We start from the raw sequence: 20,488 nt of genomic DNA on the forward strand, positions 1-20,488 counted from the left end.
GCGGATGGAGGCGGGATTGAAACCAGGATGGGCAAGTTAGAATATTCAATTCAATGCCAAATCATGTAGCGAAATAGAGGGAAAGAAAGATGGGATAGAGAGGGATAGAGACACAAGAAAAAAGTAAAAAAGTTTCTCCAACAATAATTAAAATCTGAAGAAATGAGACTCCACACTTGAGTAAATTTTCAGTGTGAGAGGGGTTGTTTAGCACCAGTTAAGACTTATCAAGTCGTTACAAATTCACTTCACTTGAATGGACAGGCCCTAACTTTTTCTGGCCTGTTTCGTGGGTATCTAGTGGGAAAGTAACGCAAATTCACACCGTTCATTTATTAGAATGCCAAATTTCTTGGCAAGAAACCAGTGTAGTGAAGCTTGTGGCGGAGCAGGGCAACTCTGACAGCAACTTCCTGACTTCTGCGTTTAACTGCGCAAGGGCGGTCGCTGGAAGTTGCTGTCCTTAATAACAGTGAGCGCTGACAGCCTCAGTTATTCCTACCATAAAATCCGGGATATTAGGTTTGTTTCGTGAGGATTTCCTTGACTTGTTTTGAACAGTCACTCTAAGCAGTATCCAAGAACTCTAATAGATATAACTAAAGTAGGCATAAAAGTGAACATGGTGATGCAGTTAAGAAGAACAATTCACAAAAAACAAGATACTGAAGTTAACTAAAAAGACTTGCATTTATATAGCGCCTTTCATAACCACCGGACATCTCAAAGCACTTTACAGCCAATGAAGTACTTTTGAAGTGGAGTCACTGTTGTAATGTGGCAGGCAATTTGCACAGCAAGGTCCCACAACCAGCAATGCGATAATGATCAGATAATCTGTTTTTGTTATGTTGAGGGATAAATATTGGCCAGGACACCAGGGATAACTCCCCTGCTCTTTCGAAATAGTGCCATGGGATCTTTTACGTCCACGAGAGAGAGCAGGCGGGGCTTCGGTTTAACATCTCATCCGAAAGACGGCACCTCCAACTGTCAGCCGGGAGTGGGACTTCACAGAAAAGAATCACAGAAACCCCACAGTGCAGATAGAGGCCATTTCGGCCCATCGAGCCTGCACCGACACATATCCCACCCGATCCCCGTAACCCCTACACCAACACATATCCCACTCTATCCCCGTAACCCCACATATTTAATCCCCCCTAACACTAAGGGTCAATTTATCATAGCCAATCAACCTAACCCGCACATCTTTGGACTGTGGGAGGAAACCGGAGCAAACCCACGCAAACAGGGAGAATGTGCAAACTCCACACACAGTCGCCCGAGGCCGGATTCGAACCCGGGTCCCTGGCACTGTGAGGCAACAGTGCTAACCACTATGCCACCGTGCTTGAACCCACAACCTTCTGACTCAGAGGCGGGAGGGCTACCAACTGAGCTACAGCTGACCCAAACAAACAGTGAAAGTGCAGTAACAGTGCAATGACATGATAAAGGAAAAGCTCACAGACCACTGTCAAACTGGCAGTGGAACCACAGAAAATATGTCTTCACTGCCCTTGAGAACATTGTCAGCTGAGGTGGTACAGGAAACTCTCTTAACCAGCACCTAAATATCCAGAAATCTCTTAACTGGCAAAATTCAGGAGTAGGTTCAGGTAAGTTTTACTATATATTAGTGGTTGTGTAACCAGGGTTCCTGCACCTGTGGCTATGCAACAGGGACGCCTGGATCTGTGGCCGTGTAACCGGGGCTCCTACACCTGTGGCCGCATACAGGGCTCTCGTACCTTGGTAAGTATATCTCTGTAATCCAGACTTTTGCCACCAACCAGCACCACGCCGGTCCCAGATAAAAAAAAAAGTGTTTCCTGTATTTATGGTCAATAGATATGGTATGGCTCTGCCAAAAGGGATCACTATGGTGATGGCCCCGATTTTGACTCTAGGTGGATTCCCCACGACCCGAGTTAAAATTACAGTCAAGTCTCAAGAATGTCATCAGGATGCAACATGCCTATGTAAAGAAGGACCCTGTTGGCTCCGGGTGTGTGTCCTTGCTGCCTGCTCAGGAGAGCAGGTTAAATTTGCAGATGTTGCGATCATGGCAGCTTTTGGACAGCCAAGAGCCAGGGTGATTTTAACTGTCCGCCCGCCAGGTTTCTGCTGAGCAGTAGGGTTAAAAATCGCCCCATGGTGTCAATTAATTCGAAACACCTCCAAAAAAATGAGCAACTTTTTGATTTTAAAAGAGAAAACAAAACTTTGCCACAGTTTGTCATGTGATCATTTAGCACGTGCTGCAATTTTTAAAGAAAACAGCAATTATGTAGATCAACTCTTTGATGTAATAAAAGATGCTAACTGTAATTATTAACAAGACTTGACCAGAAGACAGCTGGAAAACCCAGACTTTTTTTTTTATTATTATAAACCTGGCTTGTAGATCCAACCCTTATGAAGCAAAACTGTGTACCATCTAATGCTGCTCAGGGACCAGATGCAGTGGGACATTCTGGGCAATGGCCCAAAGTCATTCGAGAAAGTAAACAAATACTTAACTCCTCCGCGATGCACCCAGTGCTGGTCCTGAGGGTCAGCCGTGACAGAAAATATTAAAGTGAAGTACCCAAAGATTTTGTTTGATTCAACAGGTGTTAAAAATGCAATGTGAACATTTCACTTAAACTACTGGACTGTAAAAAGGACTAATTATGCTAATCCACCATTTATGAGTAATGATGATTTTAATTTTGTACTATAATATTATGAACTTACTAATGTTGTACAGATTCCTAAGAGTTACATATGCCCTTTTCATAAAGCCATCTATTTACAATCTCTCAAAAATGTAATAGTTCCTTTGGGCGAGTCGGCTGAACCCTCGCTTTTGTCGGATGAGATGTTGCACCTAGACTTGGAGTCAGGAGTGCCCCATGGAGCCGCGGTGTCTTTGCCAGAACTTAAAACAAATGACCAGAATGGCAGTATTTATTCCATGGAATTTCTTTTTAAATAAACCAATTTTCTTTTGAAATGATTTAACTAGCAAAACGAGAACCTCCTCCATTTTAGCCCCCAACTTTGGTGAAACTACACTCAAACTAAAAAAAGACAAATTTAAATTTTTGTTTTATTCAGAAGTAGTAGTCAGCAAGAGGGGAGCCAGGTATACATTGCAGGGCTTTAAAAAAAGTGTCAAAGTCTCGACTCCGAGTAAGACTCTGAAACAAACTGTACCATCAGATAAGCAAAGCTTTATTTTACTTGCATACAAGGAGAGAGCTGCCTGGACAAAGGCTAGGCCAACATCTCTAAAGGACATCAGCAAATGCAGTATATTTATACACTCAAACAAGCAAGCGTTCCATAGATCACGTGCAATGATATTGTATCATCTTAAACCAATTAAGAGTTTAAACAAGCACAATCAAAAAGGTCAGCAGGACAGAAATGTCTTCAGACAAAGTTAGTTAATTATATTCTGTCAGGAGGTTTTGTTTGAATCTTGTTACCAAAAAATGATTTGCTCACTCATGTCTGATTATCATATTTATACAGTGAAGAACACAAGTTCAATATGATCTTTAACAGAATTGTTTTCATTCTTTGGCCAGATGTCATTAGCAGCGCAGTTACCCAATAGTTCTGCAATGTATTGTTCTGGCAGGTTGTGATTAACTTAATTGCAATAGGTCAGAAGATTACGTTAGTTGCTGCTGACTCGGTTTTAGTCCACAGGCAATGGTACAAAAATACATTAGATGTCAAGTATCCCATCATGCACTAGTAAGGGCAAAATCATATTTCCACAAATGGAACTACACAAGCTCTCAACCATCACAAATACAGCATCAAAACTCTAACCATTTTGCCCCATTTCTGGACTATACTGACCACTCCAGGCTGACTACTCAGCTTTTTTAGTCAAAAAACAGGGGCCACTTCGTATTTAAACACAATCAGGAGTATCGTGTGTATTGCTTAAAAAAAATTACAGCACGTATGAAACATTCATTCAGTTTAGAGCTATAACTGAAAGGTTCCTAGAGTAAACTGACCAACAGTTAACTTTTCCCACATCTATAATAAACATACCATAACATTATTTACAATGTGATCTACTTTTATTTATACAGCAGTTTGGATATTATAAAGTACTGCACGAGCAAATTTATTTTCTCCAGCTTGAAAGATTTAATAGCTCAGAGCACCTGCAGCCTCGCGGTTTCCTGAGGTTTTTTCCCCCCCTTTTATTCCTTCTGCTGCTCCAGAAGTCACTTTCTTAGCTAAAGGAATGTATTACCTGACAATAGTTAATTTAATAGTTAAAATAAGGCATTTAGTAGGAAGCCAAGCAGAAATAAGCACAGTATTTGGCCAATTCTTATTATCCTGTCTTGGAATTGACAATTAACTCATTAAAATTGGGATTATAACTTGAACTTTCAATGAAAGTTGCCCAACATACCAGACGGCTGTGTCACTCCAGTGAGAACGAAACATTTTGTAACGATCTTTTGAAATGTGGCTCTACAATGATTTCTTCCTATAAATGTACGTTTATTGCTGAAGGGTCATGAATGCAACATTTGCAGCTTATAAATGAAGAGTAACAAAAAGTGTTACAATTTCTCAGCTATGTTTTAAAAATAAATATTTCATCTTTGCTACCTGGACAGAATCAAGCACATCTCCAATGGACTGTATTCCTGGCACATTTATCAGACTCTTTGGCATGTCTCCCAGCATCCTACCATTTGACATTCATTTGTTTCCTGAGCTTTTAGTCCAGTCATTATTTACATTTGAGCATTTACTCAGTTACTTGGCTTTCAACCTTGTCCAATAATGGGAAAGGGACATTCATTTCAAAAATGAATGATTAAAAAAAACTGGACCTTGGTACTTGATCTCTTTCCTACATGTTCCACCACATCATGGTCACAAGCAAGAATATAGAACCAGTCAGGCTCAAATAGTGTAAATCGAAGTTCAATTCGCTGCAGCTTCACCCTTTGGGCACTGGGCAGAGAAAAGGTTTCTTCCATTTTATGCTGTTTGTTGAGGGACTGCATGTACATCATACAATGGCCATTGGCAGTGTTGTCTACAGGATGACTAGAATAGACTAGACACGTGCAGGGCTAGATTTTCCTCTATGGCAGGGTTAGCACCAGAAATGCATTGGAACTGAACTTCCGCCTAGTGTCATCATATTCTGACACCATTCCCCGGCTCAGGTTACATTTAATAGTGAGGGCAGGATCGCAGCTTTAGTTGCACCTTCTATTGAGAGTTCACCTCTTGAGGGGGATTGATGGTGGAAAGAGGAAAGCCTGGTACTGTTGCCCCCATCATCTCCCACCTCCGTCTCTTCCAGCCCCATGTGTTCAGTGCGCCACTCTGCAGTCATGTCATACTTGTTCACCACACCCCTTCCCTTTACCTGCATTATGGTGTTACAACCAACTCCAGAACAAGCTGCAGCACAGGTTTAGAAAAAAATATATAGGAGCAGGAGTAGGCCATTCGAGTCCGTCTGTCCGTCTCCTTAAATATATTCAGTGATTTGTCCTCCACAGCCTTGTGGTAGAGAATTCCACAGGTTCACCACAATCTGGGTGAAGAAATTTCTCCTCATCCCAATCCCAAATGTCCTAACCCGTATCCGGACACTGTGACCCCTCGTTCTGGACCCCCCCCAGCCAGGGGAAATATCCTCCCTGCATCCAGTCTGTCTAGCCAGTCAGAATTTTATACGTTTCAATCAGATCCCCTCATTCTTCTAAACTCCAGTGAATACAGGCCTAGTCGACCCAATCTCTCCTCATACAACAGTCCTGCCATCCCAGAAATCAGTCTGGTGAACCTTCACTGCACTCCCTCTATGGCAAGTATATCTTTTCTTAAGTAAGGAGACCAAAACTGCACACAGTACTCCAGGTGTGGTCTCACCAAGGCCCTGTACAACTGTAGCAAGACATCCTTGCTCTTGTACTCAAATCTTTCCCAAAAGAGGACCCAGCAACAGTCAAGCCTTCTAGCATTGAAGCTGTAACAGCTGCAACAGACAGGCAGTGGTAGAGCAGAGAGGGTTGTCTCTTCTGGCCTGCTGAGAAATTGGGACTTGCATCAAGATAAGAGTGCGTGTGTACCTGCAAGTGGGTACCAGGAGTTGGCATGATGCCTGTAAGCCTCTTCTCCCTGCAGTCTTCCCGCTCTCTTTCTCCCACCTGCCCCCCTCTTCATAGCACCACATGTAAAGGGGGAACTTATAAAATTCTAACAGGACTAGACAGACTAGATGCAGGAAGGATGTTCCCGATGGCGGGGGAGTCCAGAACCAGGGGTCACAGTCTAAGGATAAGGGGTAAGTCATTTAGGACAGAGACGAGGAGGAATTTCTTCACCCAGAGAGTGGTGAACCTGTGGCATTCTCTACCACACAAGGTAGTTGAGGCCAATTCATTAAATATATTCAAGAAGGAGTTGGATATATTTCTTAAGGCTAAAGGGATCAAGGGATGTGGGGAGAAGGCAGGGACAGGGTACTGAGTTTGGATGATCAGCCATGATCTCATTAAATGGCGGAGCAGGCTCGAGGGGCCAAATGGCCTACTCCTGCTCCTATCTCCCATGTTTCTATGCCCAAGTGAAACACCACTGAATTATGTGCTGAATGCTTAAAGGTGCCAAAAATAAAGAAAGATAGCACAAGGAACCGAGTCACATCAAATCAAAAATCTCAACAACTTTTATCTCTACTGCCGCCTGATGACAGCTGCCTAGCAACCCGGAACATCTCGTATACCAGCGTTCATTTGGAGAGGAAGGGCCAAGGCAGCGGGAAGGAGAATTCAACGCCAGTGACTAATTGTGTGTAAACACAATGTGCATACAATGGCCGGTATTTTGGTAGGCACCGTCAGCTGCCAACATTGCACCAGCAAGAAAATTGTAATTGAGGATATTGTGCAAGGCTTTGGAGCGAGGCCTCCGCATCACACTTTCCTCTTCTGGCTGCTCCGAGATACACTTCATGACGCATCCACCCTCCCACATCCACCATTACGGTGAGGCTGTACTCTTTACACCCAACATCTCCAAACTTCCAGTCACAGAAAAGCTTTACTATCGCTCTCCTCCACCATTGCCCCACAAGCGCCACCACCCCCCCCCCCCCCCCCCCAATCCCGTCCTGTTACCAGCAGCCTTCACACTCCGCTGTTGGTGGTCCTAAGTCAGTGGTTTCACTTTGGCTCAGCTGTCAGCCGTTCCAGGATAGCCAGTTGCCCCACAGTCACTCTTCCGCTGGGAAAATTCCTACTTTACCAAATTGTTTACGGTTTCCAGGCTCTCGGCCTTACAACATCCCTATCCCCACGATACACAGAATTTATGACTATAAAATGGGGGACGCAGCTACGTTTATTCACCCTGGTCCAGTCACCTCCCGCCCACTAAACACACTTCACCTGAAGATTACTCTTGGTCTCAACTATCAGTTTTAAATTCCAGAGGCAATCGACAGATTTTGTTCCAAAAGTGTAAGCCGTTTTACAATCACATCTTCATTTGTTTCAAATGGACTTGCAAACTGTGTCACTCCTTGTGATCACAAATCTTACTTCTACCATTTCCTCCATGTTGACAGCCTTCCTTCCTTCAATCATCCCTCCCCCCACCCACAACCTGAATGAATTCCACAGACAGCAGCTAGTGCAGAAACAGCAGCTATAGACGCCCTTCCACATCCAGAGAGACATGGTTTAGTGGTCAGTGCACGATTGATTTTAAGTAAGGTATTGTTCTGCAGAATAAGGATGCATTATATTATTTAAAAATAGTTACATAAAATCAAAACACACACATCCCACTCCTCTGTTAGCACACTGATTAAAGGAAATATTACTATTCTACCTTCTTGATAGTTCTGTTGGTATGGGAAACACACACACGCCCCACATTTAGTCCCCTGGGACACGATCTTGCCAGTCCTGGGGAGGCGGTTCTGCCAGCAAAATGGCAGAATCTGGGGCGGGTACCCATCCCATCCCCAAACTGCCTCGGTGCCATCTACCTGGGAGGCAGGTAGCCTATCATAATCATAATCAACTTTATTGTCATTGTTAGTGCACAAGTGCAGTACAACGAAATGTAGGCTTGCGGCTCCCGAGAGTGTACATTTAGATTAAGACATTTAAACATTCAACATACATTTGGCTTGTAATACATTAACAAACATAACCATAATAAAGTGCATTGGCAGATGTGCAGGCTTTAGAGTTTATTTGTGGAGTTCAGTAGGATGACAGCCCTGGGAAAGAAGCGGTTCCTAAATCTGGTCGTACGGGTGTGAATGCATCTGTAGCGTCTCCCAGATGGCAGGAGGGCGAACAGACTGTGGCTGGGGTGGGTAGGGTCTTTGATGATGGTCCGTGACCTCCGTAAACAGCGTTTCTGGTATATGTGCTCTATGGTCGGTAGCCGGGTGCCGGTAATGCGTTGGGCAGTTTTGACTACCCGCTGCAGGGCTTTCCGGTCATAATAGCTACAGCTGCCATACCATACTGTGATAGTTTGTCAGGACACTCTCTATTGTGCAGCGGTAAAAGTTAGAGGGGATCAGGGGTGACAGGTTACATCCCTTTAGCCTCCTTAGGAAATAGGCGCTGCTAGGCCTTCTTCACCAGAGAGGAGGTATTGAGGGACCAGGAGAGGTCTTCCGTGATATGGACTCCGAGGAACTTAAAGCTGTCCACCCTTTCCACCACAGCCCCAGTGCCAGGTCCCGTCTCCTGGAGTGAACAGGCAGATAAGAGGATTAACCCCATTTTACCCACACAAGTGCGGGCTTCCTGAAGGCTGTGAACCCCGCCAGGGTCAGCGAGGCGAGCAGTGGGTCTGCGGGGTGCAAAAGTGCACTGTGAAGGTAAGTGATGGGTGCAAGTGTGGCAGAGATGACAGAATGGCTGCTGCATTCTCCAATGCAACAACCATCTAATTTCTGCTCACAAGAGGTTTCATGAGTCTTGAATACAAGAACTCATCAAAAAACAGAGAATGTCAGTGTTTGACAGCGTCACAGAGCTGTCAAACGATGACAATTCATCTGTCAAAGATTTTTGACAGGTGAAATGTCATACACTGACATTCTCTGTAACCGGCTTCCCCTTAATTGGCCTGCTAAGCCCGCTGGGCGGGCTTAACAAGATCAATCAAGGGAAAATAGCGTGGGTTGGCCAGGAGTTGATGAAGGCGGGACTAAAACCTGACAAGTGGAAGTCCTGCCTCCAAAAGCTCCCCATTGGAAAAAAAATCCAGCCCTTGGTTTGTGTTGAGTTAGTTGATCTCAACTGGTAGGGCGTTAGAGATGCTGCAAATTGCATCTGTACCTTGAGCTAATGGGCTTTAATATGAGCCACTCCACAGCCCCAATTTTAAATGTAGCCCGCCTTGTGCGAGCAGATAGTTAAAATGGCGGTCGGAAGGGAGGGATTTCGGCCATTTTTACTCAGGATAAAACTTGTCTGGGAGGGCAGCCTGCCCCGGCAGACAGGGGCCTACTTTACATGCAAAAGTTGTGGCCCGATGATGTCATCAACGCTGCAATGCGATTTCTACTTCAAAAATCGGATGGCCTGCATCATGCCAAACCCACCAGTGAAATGTGGCAGGAGGCGGCAGCAGCATTGCCAGAAGAGGGCCAGAAGTCCTATGTTTAAATTGCTCAGGGTTCCATGTACTGTAGGAATTGACTGAAGGGGTATAAAAATGTATTTCTATTTAAAGGTTCGGTGTAACAAAAAATGACCAGGAACTGTAATACTGCAACTATGGTTAAAGAGATCAAAATGAGTTTGACAGCCTAATGATTTTGATAAGCTGCAGCAGGTGATCCATTTCATTCCGGGTAAAGGAGTTTTCCCCATTAGTGGTCATGGATTATTTATGTTTTATACATTTTGCATGACTTAGAAGTATATGAAAACATATTCGGAATAAACTGCACCACTGATGAACTTTATAGTTTCATTAAACTAAACACAACTTTGTCAAGCCGGTTTTGAAGTAAAAGTCTTAAAATTATTACACAACTTGGCAGATTTGTTAACTGCTTGCCTAATGTTCAGAGAGGCGTGCCACAGTTAAACAAGTTTCCTTTAATGCACCATTTCAGTGTAAGCAAGGTACATGAAATGCCAGTGCCACTGGAATTAAAAAGCATCACTGTAGTGCTCGCTTCTTATCGAACTGTGCATTTCCCAATTTTATTTTTGCAGATGAAATTTAAATTTTGCAGTGAACTAATTCAACACTAGAAATAAATACAATCTTTTATTCTGGCTTATTTACTTTTAACACTTTTTGGCCCCCCATAGTCCTCCACCTAGCAGTCATCTTTATTGATAATGGGACAGGTTAGGGAATGGTCTTCCTCATCACTGCTAGCCACTGCTGTTCCATGATCAGCCAGTAGGAGGTGCACCTTAATGCAAAAATGAGCCAACAATGAACCACAGATTAGCCCACTTCAGAGTGGATTTGCATCAAATGCAGAAAACATTGCATTTTAGTTTTTTTTGCCTTAAAAAATTCAGAGTGCCAGACCCTTAGACTGCTTAAAATACGTTGGAAAGAATTATGGTTTTATGAAAAATAAACCGCTCATAATATTAAGCCACATCATTTTGCATAAGCCTGTCTAGCTCATCAATCCTGCATTAGGCGCAAATTAAATGTAGAAATTTGTTATAGCCCCGGCATGATTCCTGATCTCGGCCACTGGCCCCGACGCAATTCCCACTCGGGGGTTACGGAGAGAGCCACAAGTAGCGTATTCCTCTGTGGGGTCACTGGAGCCCCGAGTGTGGTGGGTCCTGGAAAGTGTGCACGTTTGCACAGGCACATGATGCTTGGTTACACTGGGCGCTGAACACAGAGATGGCTGGCTGGTCAGGGATCACGATGTGCAGAGGGGGAGAGTGTATCCAGAATCAGGGACCTTCAGATCTCTAGTGCTGTTTTGCAAGTGGAGGGAGTTGTTAGAGACAAGCTGAAGGATAAGTAGGTGATCTTTTAGGATTTTTTTGTATATATTTGTTATGTAATAAAAATAAAAAATTTAAGAGGTATATCATTGAACAGATGAAGGGTTGTAGCAGCTATAACTCAAAACTTTTCCTGGAATGTGTCTGGGTAGAATTTCTTTTAGTTGGTGTGTGATGGAGAATAAAAATTTAAATGGGGGCAAGTTTTGCATAATACAATTGGTGAATAACAAAGTAGAAAGTAGCCAATTAGAAAAGGAAAAAAAAAAGGACTTAAACCTTTAGGGAAGAAAGAAAACTGGTCATGAAAGAGATGAAAGACTCCTTATATGCAATAGAGAAGAAACTTTATAATCAACAGGATAAATGAACATTCCCAACAATACATTAATGAGTTCTGATGAAGGGTCCCAGACCTGAAACATTAACTCTTTCTCTCCACAGATGCTGCCTGGCCTGCTGAGTATTTCCAGCATTTTCTGTTATTTCAGATTTCCAGCATTTTGCTATTATAATACATTAATGGGATTAGCCTTTCCCCACCCTCTGTCACAGGCAAAACAGTTATGTACAATATTTAAACAGGGGATTGAAAATTTAGTTGCACTAAATAGCTCAACGTCACAAGTTATGGTGCTAAGAGAATTTGGCAGAGGTACAATTAAATATTTCAGTCCCTAGATTTGAAGGGACGCATTAATCAAATGGACCATAAAATGCAAAAATACATGATTATCTGAAAATTGTACTCAATGTACTGAAAATTGAGAATCCCGCTCTCCATGAACATTGGCAAAAGCAGCATTTATTGAATGTGCTGTCTCTTCCGTTAGATCTTGTACAGGTGTGGTTGTGAAAACACAGTCAGACTGCAACTGCATGCTAGCAGCGATCTAGTACATGTACGATAGCAACAGAACTTAGTTACAAAAAAACCACGTAGCCATTAACTTCAAAATTACATGGGGCAAGGATTTCCTCAGTGTGCTATTTCTAATGAAATCATAAGCCTATAGAACCACAGAAGTTTACACCACAGAAGGAAGTGGTTTGGCCCCATCATGTCTCTGCTGGCTCCTTGCTAACACAATCCAAAACTAAACCAACTGCCCTACTCTCTCCCTATAGCCTTGCCTCTGCTATAGGGAGAGAGTGTAGGGCAGTTGGTTTCAATCTTCCCCCAAAAGCTTCAATGGTCTCTGCCTCAAATACTCCCTGCGGCATTGCATTCAATGCTGCGGTGTAAAGAAATGGTTCCTAAACTTCTCTCCTCGTTGTTTTAGTGTATATTTTAAATTGATCAGGGAGTTTAAATAGGGGATAAAACTGGTCCTTGTCGATAGTGTGAAATGGCTGCTAACGAATCGGCAGGCTGTTTTACACCGATTCGCAATTGCCGGTTTTGGGTCATCGCCGAAGACCAATTTCACTCCCATAATCTTTCTATATTCGCTATCAAAACCTTGCATAACTTTACAAACCTCTATTCAATCTCTTCTTAGCCTCCTCTGCTTCAGGGGGGAGTAAAAATAAACTTGCATTTATATAGCGCCTTTCACGACCACCGGACGTCTCAAAGCGTTTTACAGCCAGTTAAGTACTTTTAGAGTGTAGTCACTGTTGTAATGTGGGAAATGACTAGTTTTTCATCCCTAGCATCATCCTGGTGACTCTGCACTATATGCTCCGTATCCTTTCTATACAGAGGTCTCAAAACTGCACAAAGCACTCCAACTGTGGCCTAACCATTGCCTACAGATTTTTTTCCATCAGTTCTTTGCTTTTGTACACTATGTCCCTATTTTAAAACCTATTCAAATTTACGATTTTGTTACACAGCAGAGGAAATATATTCCAATGGTTTGAGACCTCTAGAATTCTTCAATCGAGATACATGAAAGGGATCATTATAAATCCTCCATGCACTAGAATCAGCTCCTGCTGTCATATGCAGCTAAACTCACTATAATTTTGTAGTTGGTGACCTGCTTTAGAGATAGGGAATATGAGTATAAGTAATATATTTTGATATATATTAGTGCTTTATTTATTTATATATATGCAGGGCATGATGTCAAAGTTTGCAGATGACATGAAACTTGGAAATGTACTAAACAGTGAGGAGGATAGTAACAGATTTAAGGAGGACATAGACAGACTGGTGACATGGGCAGACTCATGGCAGATGAAATTTAACGCAGAGAAGTGTGAAGTTTGGTAGGAAGAATGAGGCGCAATATAAACTAAATGGTACAATTTTAAAGGGGGTGCAGAAACAGAGACACCTGGGGGTGGACGTACACAAATCTTTGAAGGTGGCAGGACAAGTTGAGAAGGCCGTTTAAAAAAAAAAAACACAGGATCCTTGGCTTTATTAATAGAGGCATAGAGTACAAAAGCAAGGAAGTTACACTAAAGCTTCATAAATCACTGGTTAAGCCCTAGCTGGAGTATTGTATCCTATTCTGGGCACCACACTTTAGGAAGCATGTCAAAGTCAGAGAGGATGCAGAGGAAATTTACTAGAATGATACCGGGGTGAAAGACTTTAGTTACGTGGAAAGACTAGAGAAACCGGGGTTGTTCTCCTTAAAGCAGAGAAGGAGAAAGGGGGGTTTGATAGGAGGTGTTCAAAATTTTGAAGCATTTTGATAGCGTAAATAAGGAGAAACTGTTTCCAGTTGCAGACAGTTCATTAACCAGAAGACACAGATTTAAGGTGATCAGCAAAAGAACCAGAGGCGACATGAGGAAAATGTTTTTACACTGCCTTTGATCTGGAATGCACTGCCTAAAGGGTGGTGGAAGCAGATTCAATTGTAACTTTCAAAAGGGAACTGATATAAAAACTTGAAAAAGGAGAAATTTGCAGGGCTATGGGGCAAGAGCAGGGGAGTGGGACTAATTGGATAGCTCTTTCAAAGAGCCGGCACAGGCACGAAGGGCCGAATGGCCTCCTTCTGTTCTGTATAATTCCATGACTAAGTGGTTAAAGGAACACAGCCAAATACTCAAAAGGAAAAAAGGCAGACTGGTAGACACTGAGACAGACTGTGCGAGAGCACAGTGGGTTCTCACTCTGATCCTTCACACTTGGGGTCTGTATTTGAATCTAGTTCAGATGCAATAAAGCTACTCTGCCAGCTGCAAGGAGTCCCTCGAGTCACAACTCATTTTCTCAAGGGTCAGAGTTCATAGCACAAGAACTATGCGCCCAAAATTCTAATATGGTCACCCTTCTGCCAGCAGAAGTGCGGCAGAGAACATCTCAAGTCTGCAGACGTCAAGGGTCCCAGACCCCCGTCTCAAATTATGATGGGGTAAAGTCTCAGAGCGCAGCAACAGCACCCACCCCGAACAGTTGGCAATTAAATCAGAGCACCATGCCGCTCCAGTAGAGGAAGGGCCGAACCAGAAAGAGTACCTTTTTTTTTTTTTTAAATCCTCAGCTCCTAGTGGAGCTAGCAGAGCAGTCTCTGAAGGCAATCGATTCTCTCCAGGATCTTTGGCTGCAAGACTTGAGGCCCATCATGGAGCCTCATCCGGACTTACACCGGCTCTTAGGATCCCCCAGGAATTCCTCCAGAGATGCCCCATTGAACTGGGAAGGGGGGGGGGGGGGGAACCTCTTCCCGCCACCAGCCCCCACTCACCCCCTCCGCTCCCGCAAACTGGCATTGGCTCAGCTGTAGAAACGTGGCAGAGTCCTAGTGGAACAAGGCTCTGCCCCATTTTCCAACCCATCTGCAGGGTTTTCACCCAAGGTCCCACATCAGATTTTCAGGTCATATGCATTTTCCTTAGAAAAGCTGCAAGAATGGAGGTTTTAGAAAATGAAAAATCTCATGGTGGTGTAATGGGGGGCTGTTTTGAGGTTGGATGCAAGAAACATTGCTGGAGCAAAGCAGAGGAAGCTTCACTCTGCATCTGGCACCCAATGTACCCAATCTAGACTGAGTGACGATAGTTGGAAAAAAACATTTTATTTCACAACATCTTTCACTTACCGGGGTCAAAGCTCACTCCCTAAAAAAAAAAGGCACGTATGATATTGTAGCTGAATTGAACTGAAACGTTTTTAATTAAAGAAAACTCACTGGTGCCTCAGGCAAAAAAATCTATACGTACTGACCATACTTTTCCCCAACCAGCAGGGTGTAAATTCACAAGTGTACAAACATCAGGTAGTGCTCCACATCACGCTCGTGTGAAAAGATAAATTGACATTTCCTCAGTGTTTGGTATATCCCATTGACTTTCAGCCAGAAAGTAATTTCCCCAGTCAGAATGGTCACCAAATGTAGACAGTGGCATACAATGCTAGACAATCAATCAATGCAAGCTACCAAGTAATCAATTCTGGTACAATTACAAAGATAATGTAAAAAAATGCATAATAAAAGATTTGAAGCACAGTACTACTCGTGGCACTATGAATCTATTGGATACAGTTGATCTATTCTGTCATTACTAATTTATAATATTGTTCCCGTCATTACTAATTTATAATATTGTTCCCATTTCCTAACAGCACATTTTAACTGAACATACGCAGCATAAATGCAATGAGCAACAATGCAGATATTGATCTATCCCCTTCACTGTTTAGATGAATACAGTTTAATGAGAGAGTAAAGATGTTTAGCTCCGATAAAGTTTAGCTTCAATTGCAAAAATAATAAAAACAAAAAGCAAAAGTTTTTTTTTTAAAAACACGAGTATGTGGAAAATGTCAGAGCAATCCATCAAAGTAGACAAGTGAATCTGAGTGAAAGCAGACTCCTACCTTTGTAGCAAGCTGAGAGACAGAACTTGTGGCCTCTTCTGGAAGCAATGGGTCCTTGCTCTGAAACAAGTCATGAAACAGACATTCCAAATATGTTACTGTTCACGGAGAAGGCAATACAATCTCAACAGCACCAAGCAGGAGAACGAAAAAATCGTATGAAGCCAGACCTTAAAAGGCAATCAATGCAATATCGTACTAGTGCATAAAACCTTTATTCTGTTTTGACGTTAAGTTGGGCGAAATGTTGAAGCAGCGTAAAAGTACAAATGCCATTATTAATCTGGATGGCAACTGAAAGATCACCCACCCACCCCTTAGGTTCCCTCATAGATCTGTCTTGATCCCTGAAGAATTAAGCGTTTAAAAACCTTTGCACCTTCGAATATACAATGGATTCATTATATATATTTAAAAAAAAGACATTTCTCGAATTCCTCCCTGCTTCAATGTTGATCCCGATACCCCTGTTGCCACCGATCCCAGTCGGAGAGTGGGAAACGCTCACTTGCACTGGCACTCTGCTGGGGCAGCTCGCTAGGAGCTGCACTCGAGCACAGGGCTCCTTCTCCAGCAGCCCCGGCAGACGAGTGAAGCTCGACCCCTGGGGACCACTCGAGTGCGGACATCCAAGAGACCCCCACCCCCCCAATGTTCCTGTGAGCTACAGGCCGAGAGTGGCCAAGGGTTTAATCTACTCCCTTGGTTGAATTCGGCTTTAATCAAGTGTTAAAAAAAAAAATAACTCCGCCTCATATACGATTTTATATACACAAAAACAAAACAAAAATAAAAACCTACTTCGGAAGGCCAGGCTGTGCATGAAGTTAACGGGCACTTGCACAGCATACACCCCCTTGTCACTGAACATAACGGGCTTGCAGTCCTGTGCCTTGGAGAACCGAGCGAATGCAGCAAAAACACACATTTTCAGCCTTCCAGCAGACACTAAAAAATAATCTAATGAGTCAGGGAAAAGCGGGGGGGGGGGGGGGGGAAAGAGAAAGAAAAGCTCGTACCTTCGACACTTCCTGCGGCTTGTCATCCTCAGAATCCGAATCTTTTAGTCCTTTATGCTTAATTTTCCACATTTCTCAGGTTGTTTATTTGGGAGCAAAAAGCAGAATAATGGTTTCTTCTTGGTTTTATTATTTCTCTCTCTCTCTCTTTCTCTCTGCCAAACGCCGGAGGCTACATCGAGTTCAAACTCGTGAACACTGTGTGAGGCGCCCAGCACAGCCGCGACACCACTCAGAACAAACCCAGCCGGGGAGCTGGCGGCTGTCCAGCAGAACCGTTCTAATCTGTTCACATGTTCAAGAGGATTAGTTCGACCAATCGCCGCAAGATCAAGGAATATCGTGCTTCCAGCCGACTGAGAAGTAAAGATAAAAGGCGGGGGGAGAGAAACGAAGCTTGCAGCCGAAGAGAGCTTTCCTCCCAAACCTCGCGCTCTCTCTCTCACCTGTGTGACTGTGACACACTCAACACCAGCACCAAGAAGTCTCAGCCACTGCCACCACCTCAGGAGCTCTTCAATGGGGTCCATTTATTGGCTTGCTTGTTGCCATGGTACCCCAGGGCTCGTTTTCATTGCTCGAGAGTTTTTGGCCAAATGCAACAACATAAAAGAGAAAGGATCATTTTAAAGGAAAAGTGCCCCCCCCCCCCCCTTATGCTGGTGTAAACTATCAATCTTTAATCTTACTTCATGAGACTCCAGCCTTACTGTAATACAGTTTTTTTTTTGGTCTCTTGATTGCACCAAAAAGAGCAGCCTTACTGTACTGGAACTTGGGGGGGGGGGCATTCGGTCTCACCGTGCAAACTAAACACGTACACTTTTTTTTTCCCGTTGTCAAATTGTGTGTCGAAATCTGAGAATTTGCATTAACTCGCCAAGCATGAAAGTCTGAAGTTTGTCATGACCTTACAGTTGAGTAGATTTCTGCAGTAAAGTGCTCAGACCAGAGTTCATCCATAAAACTTGTTTTGATAGCCTGTGTGCTGGGAAGGGGTGTGTGTGTAGGAGGAGGGGGGGGGGGGGGTGTTGCTATAGTAACAGGCTAAATCTTGATCATTTCCACACCAGCCATTTAGAAAATAAGGTTGGGTATACAGTTAGCAGCTTCAGGAAATCCGAACAGGATGAAGATAAGATCAGAGAACTATGGAGACAGGTCAGGTGATCGGAATCTACCTTTTGCCCACAGACTGCGTGAAGTGGGAGCTGTGCTGTCATTCTAAAAAAATGAAGTGTCCAGCAGCTAACCTCCCCCCACACACAACACATATGCACCACACACACACGTTGTAGGATTCGATTTTTAAATTAGTGTGACGCACGTACCAAAAATGCCTTTTGAATTTAAAAAACTGTGCAGGGAAAGGACATGCCCTTTTATAGTATCATTGGTGTCAGGTGACTGCAAGTTGTGGTCTTTTGTGGTTGTACAATTTATCTGCAACTTAAGAAAACGTCAAATAAAGTTTATCAACTTAAATTAAAGTAACATCGGCCGGGGATCAGTTGTCCCTCTTTTGGTTGTACAATTTATCTGCAATTTAAGGAAAACGTCAAATAAGGCTTATCAACTTAGATTAGAATGACATGGGGAAAGGACATGCAGAGTAAATCTGCCCACGTCCAAAAAAAATCATATTGATTTGTTTTCATACAATTGAATTGCAAATGGGCCCAGGCTTTTTTTTTTCTGCTGTTCGACTTTCTAACGCAAGAATTGCACTCCCTCGGAACAAAAATCTAATAAAAGATCCATTATGTTACCAGTGGCTCAGGCAGGCTGTATTTCAAAAGTGAATGAATCTGTCAACTGAACAAGATAGCCATTTTAACTTAAATGTAGTTTCCTATAAAATTCCACTCTAATATTTATTTAGTTATAATGTTTTTTTCTAATCCACTGGAAAATGTTGCAGTTACTTTCCCCCACGACATTGGTTAACCAGAATATTTAGAGAAGGTGTGGGCATTCCAAAAGAAATATCGCATGAACTGTTATCAATCATTTCAAACAGATTCCTGGTGTTCTGTGAGGAATCGACATTTATTTTCAGAAGACAGGTCAAGATAAAAGTATCAGGTCAGTATTTCTGCCTGCGTTGCTGGAATTAGTTTAGCTGACAGCTTGGAAACCAAGGTTTCAGTCCAGTCTGTTTAGAATTTTTCAAAAGCCATTTGAATCCAAATCATTTTTTTGAACTACCCCTGTTCATGCTCCCCAAACATGAATATCCACACCAATAACCCTCGTACACCACACTGAGCCACAAATAGACCGTAGCATTTCCCTCTGCCCAACATTAACCTCCCTTCCCCCCAATCAAATACCCATTGGGAAATGTATTGGAAAATGTCCCTCGATGGACACTTTCTGCTCCCTTGATGATGACATACTGTTGCTCTAGGCTTCAGCATTGCAGCAGAGTTCCCCTATTAGATGTTTCTGCCTCCCTAGTTCAGGCTTCACTCATCAGACGCTTGGATAAATGAACATTCTACACTCTTAAATCCAACCAACCAGCTAAAAACACCCAAACAGGCACAACAAATTCCTGAAACAATGATTAAGGCGCCTGAAGGCATTCGATAATTATTGGAATGAATGTTTCCCCTAATCACTAGGACTCAAATTGTTTCCCTCGGTAGGCAATTCAACACCTGGACAACACATTTATTTTCCCAATAGATGTTTCATAATCCATGGATGAGGATTTCAGCAGTAGACTGATTATCATTCAGTCGCTACTCTAAACCCTATTCAATGATGACTTTTCATTAAAAATTGGCTTCAGGCTCTGTTGAAATTGGTTCAGTTAATGTCATCACTTCACTAATATAACCTTTCAAAAGGTTTAGTTTAGGCCCAACCATACCTAGCCAAATTCAGGCAGAACTTGTTTTCTTGACTGAACCCACACTGAATACCAATAACAACAGAAAATGCTGCAAACACTCAGCAGGCCAGGCAGCATCCGTGGAGAGAGAAACAGAGTTAACGTTTCAGGTCTGGGACCCTTTCTGATGAGGACATTTCTGCTCATCCAGTACTGGATTTCGGACAAGCAACGTGAGAAATCAGAGACAGTGGAGGGGGGTCAAAAGAGGTGGGGGTGAGGTAGAGATGGGTGACATCAGTGTATATGTGGAACCTGACGTTGTGTTTTCGGATGATGTCACCGAAGGGCAGCATGTAGATGAGAAATAGGAGGGGGACAAACAATGTTCCCTCTAATTTTTTTTCGCGCGCGGTCCCTTTAAATTTGCTGTGTGGTATCTCTTTCGGCAGCAGGAGCTGGCGATCGGCCTGCGAGGGATCTCGCGATTGTTGCATGGCCATGCACCTTAGTGTGGACATTGGGGCCAAGGAAAGATCCTTGTGGGACTCCTGAGGTAACAGTGTGGGAGCAGGAAGTGAAGCCATTGCAGGCGATTCTCTAGTTATGACTGGATAAATAAGAATGGAACCAGGAGAGGGCAAGCCCACCCAACTGGACATCAGAGGAGAAGCATTGGAGGAGGATGGTGTGGTCAACCATGTCAAAGGCTGCAGATAGGCAGAAGGATGAGGAAGGATAGTTTACAATGGTCACAGTCACATGGGATTTCATTTGTGACTTTGATAAGGGCCGTATCACTGGTGTGGCAGGGGCGGAAATCTGA

General features: G+C 43.2%; 1 protein-coding gene across 2 annotated transcripts in view; it reads right to left on the reverse strand.

Annotated features, from left to right (window-relative positions):
* Positions 1-17,343, reverse strand: part of LOC147112294 (testis development-related protein-like) — a 76,596-nt gene extending 59,253 nt beyond the window's left edge. The window contains exons 1-2 of one of the 2 annotated variants that reach the window (XM_085996430.1): positions 16,824-17,343; positions 15,805-15,864 (exon numbers count right to left, since the gene is read on the reverse strand). In XM_085996430.1, coding sequence (XP_085852556.1) covers positions 15,805-15,864; positions 16,824-16,895 — 132 coding nt within the window. In that variant the 5' untranslated portion in view covers positions 16,896-17,343. The remainder of the gene's footprint in view (positions 1-15,804; positions 15,865-16,823) is intronic. The other variant, XM_085996431.1, reaches the window with a different exon arrangement.
* Between the last annotated feature and the right edge of the window lie 3,145 nt (positions 17,344-20,488).

The sequence above is a fragment of the Somniosus microcephalus genome, chromosome 9, assembly GCF_052327205.1.
Source record: "Somniosus microcephalus isolate GS21.2 chromosome 9, FLI_Smic_1.0, whole genome shotgun sequence".
NCBI classification, from domain to species: domain Eukaryota; kingdom Metazoa; phylum Chordata; class Chondrichthyes; order Squaliformes; family Somniosidae; genus Somniosus; species Somniosus microcephalus.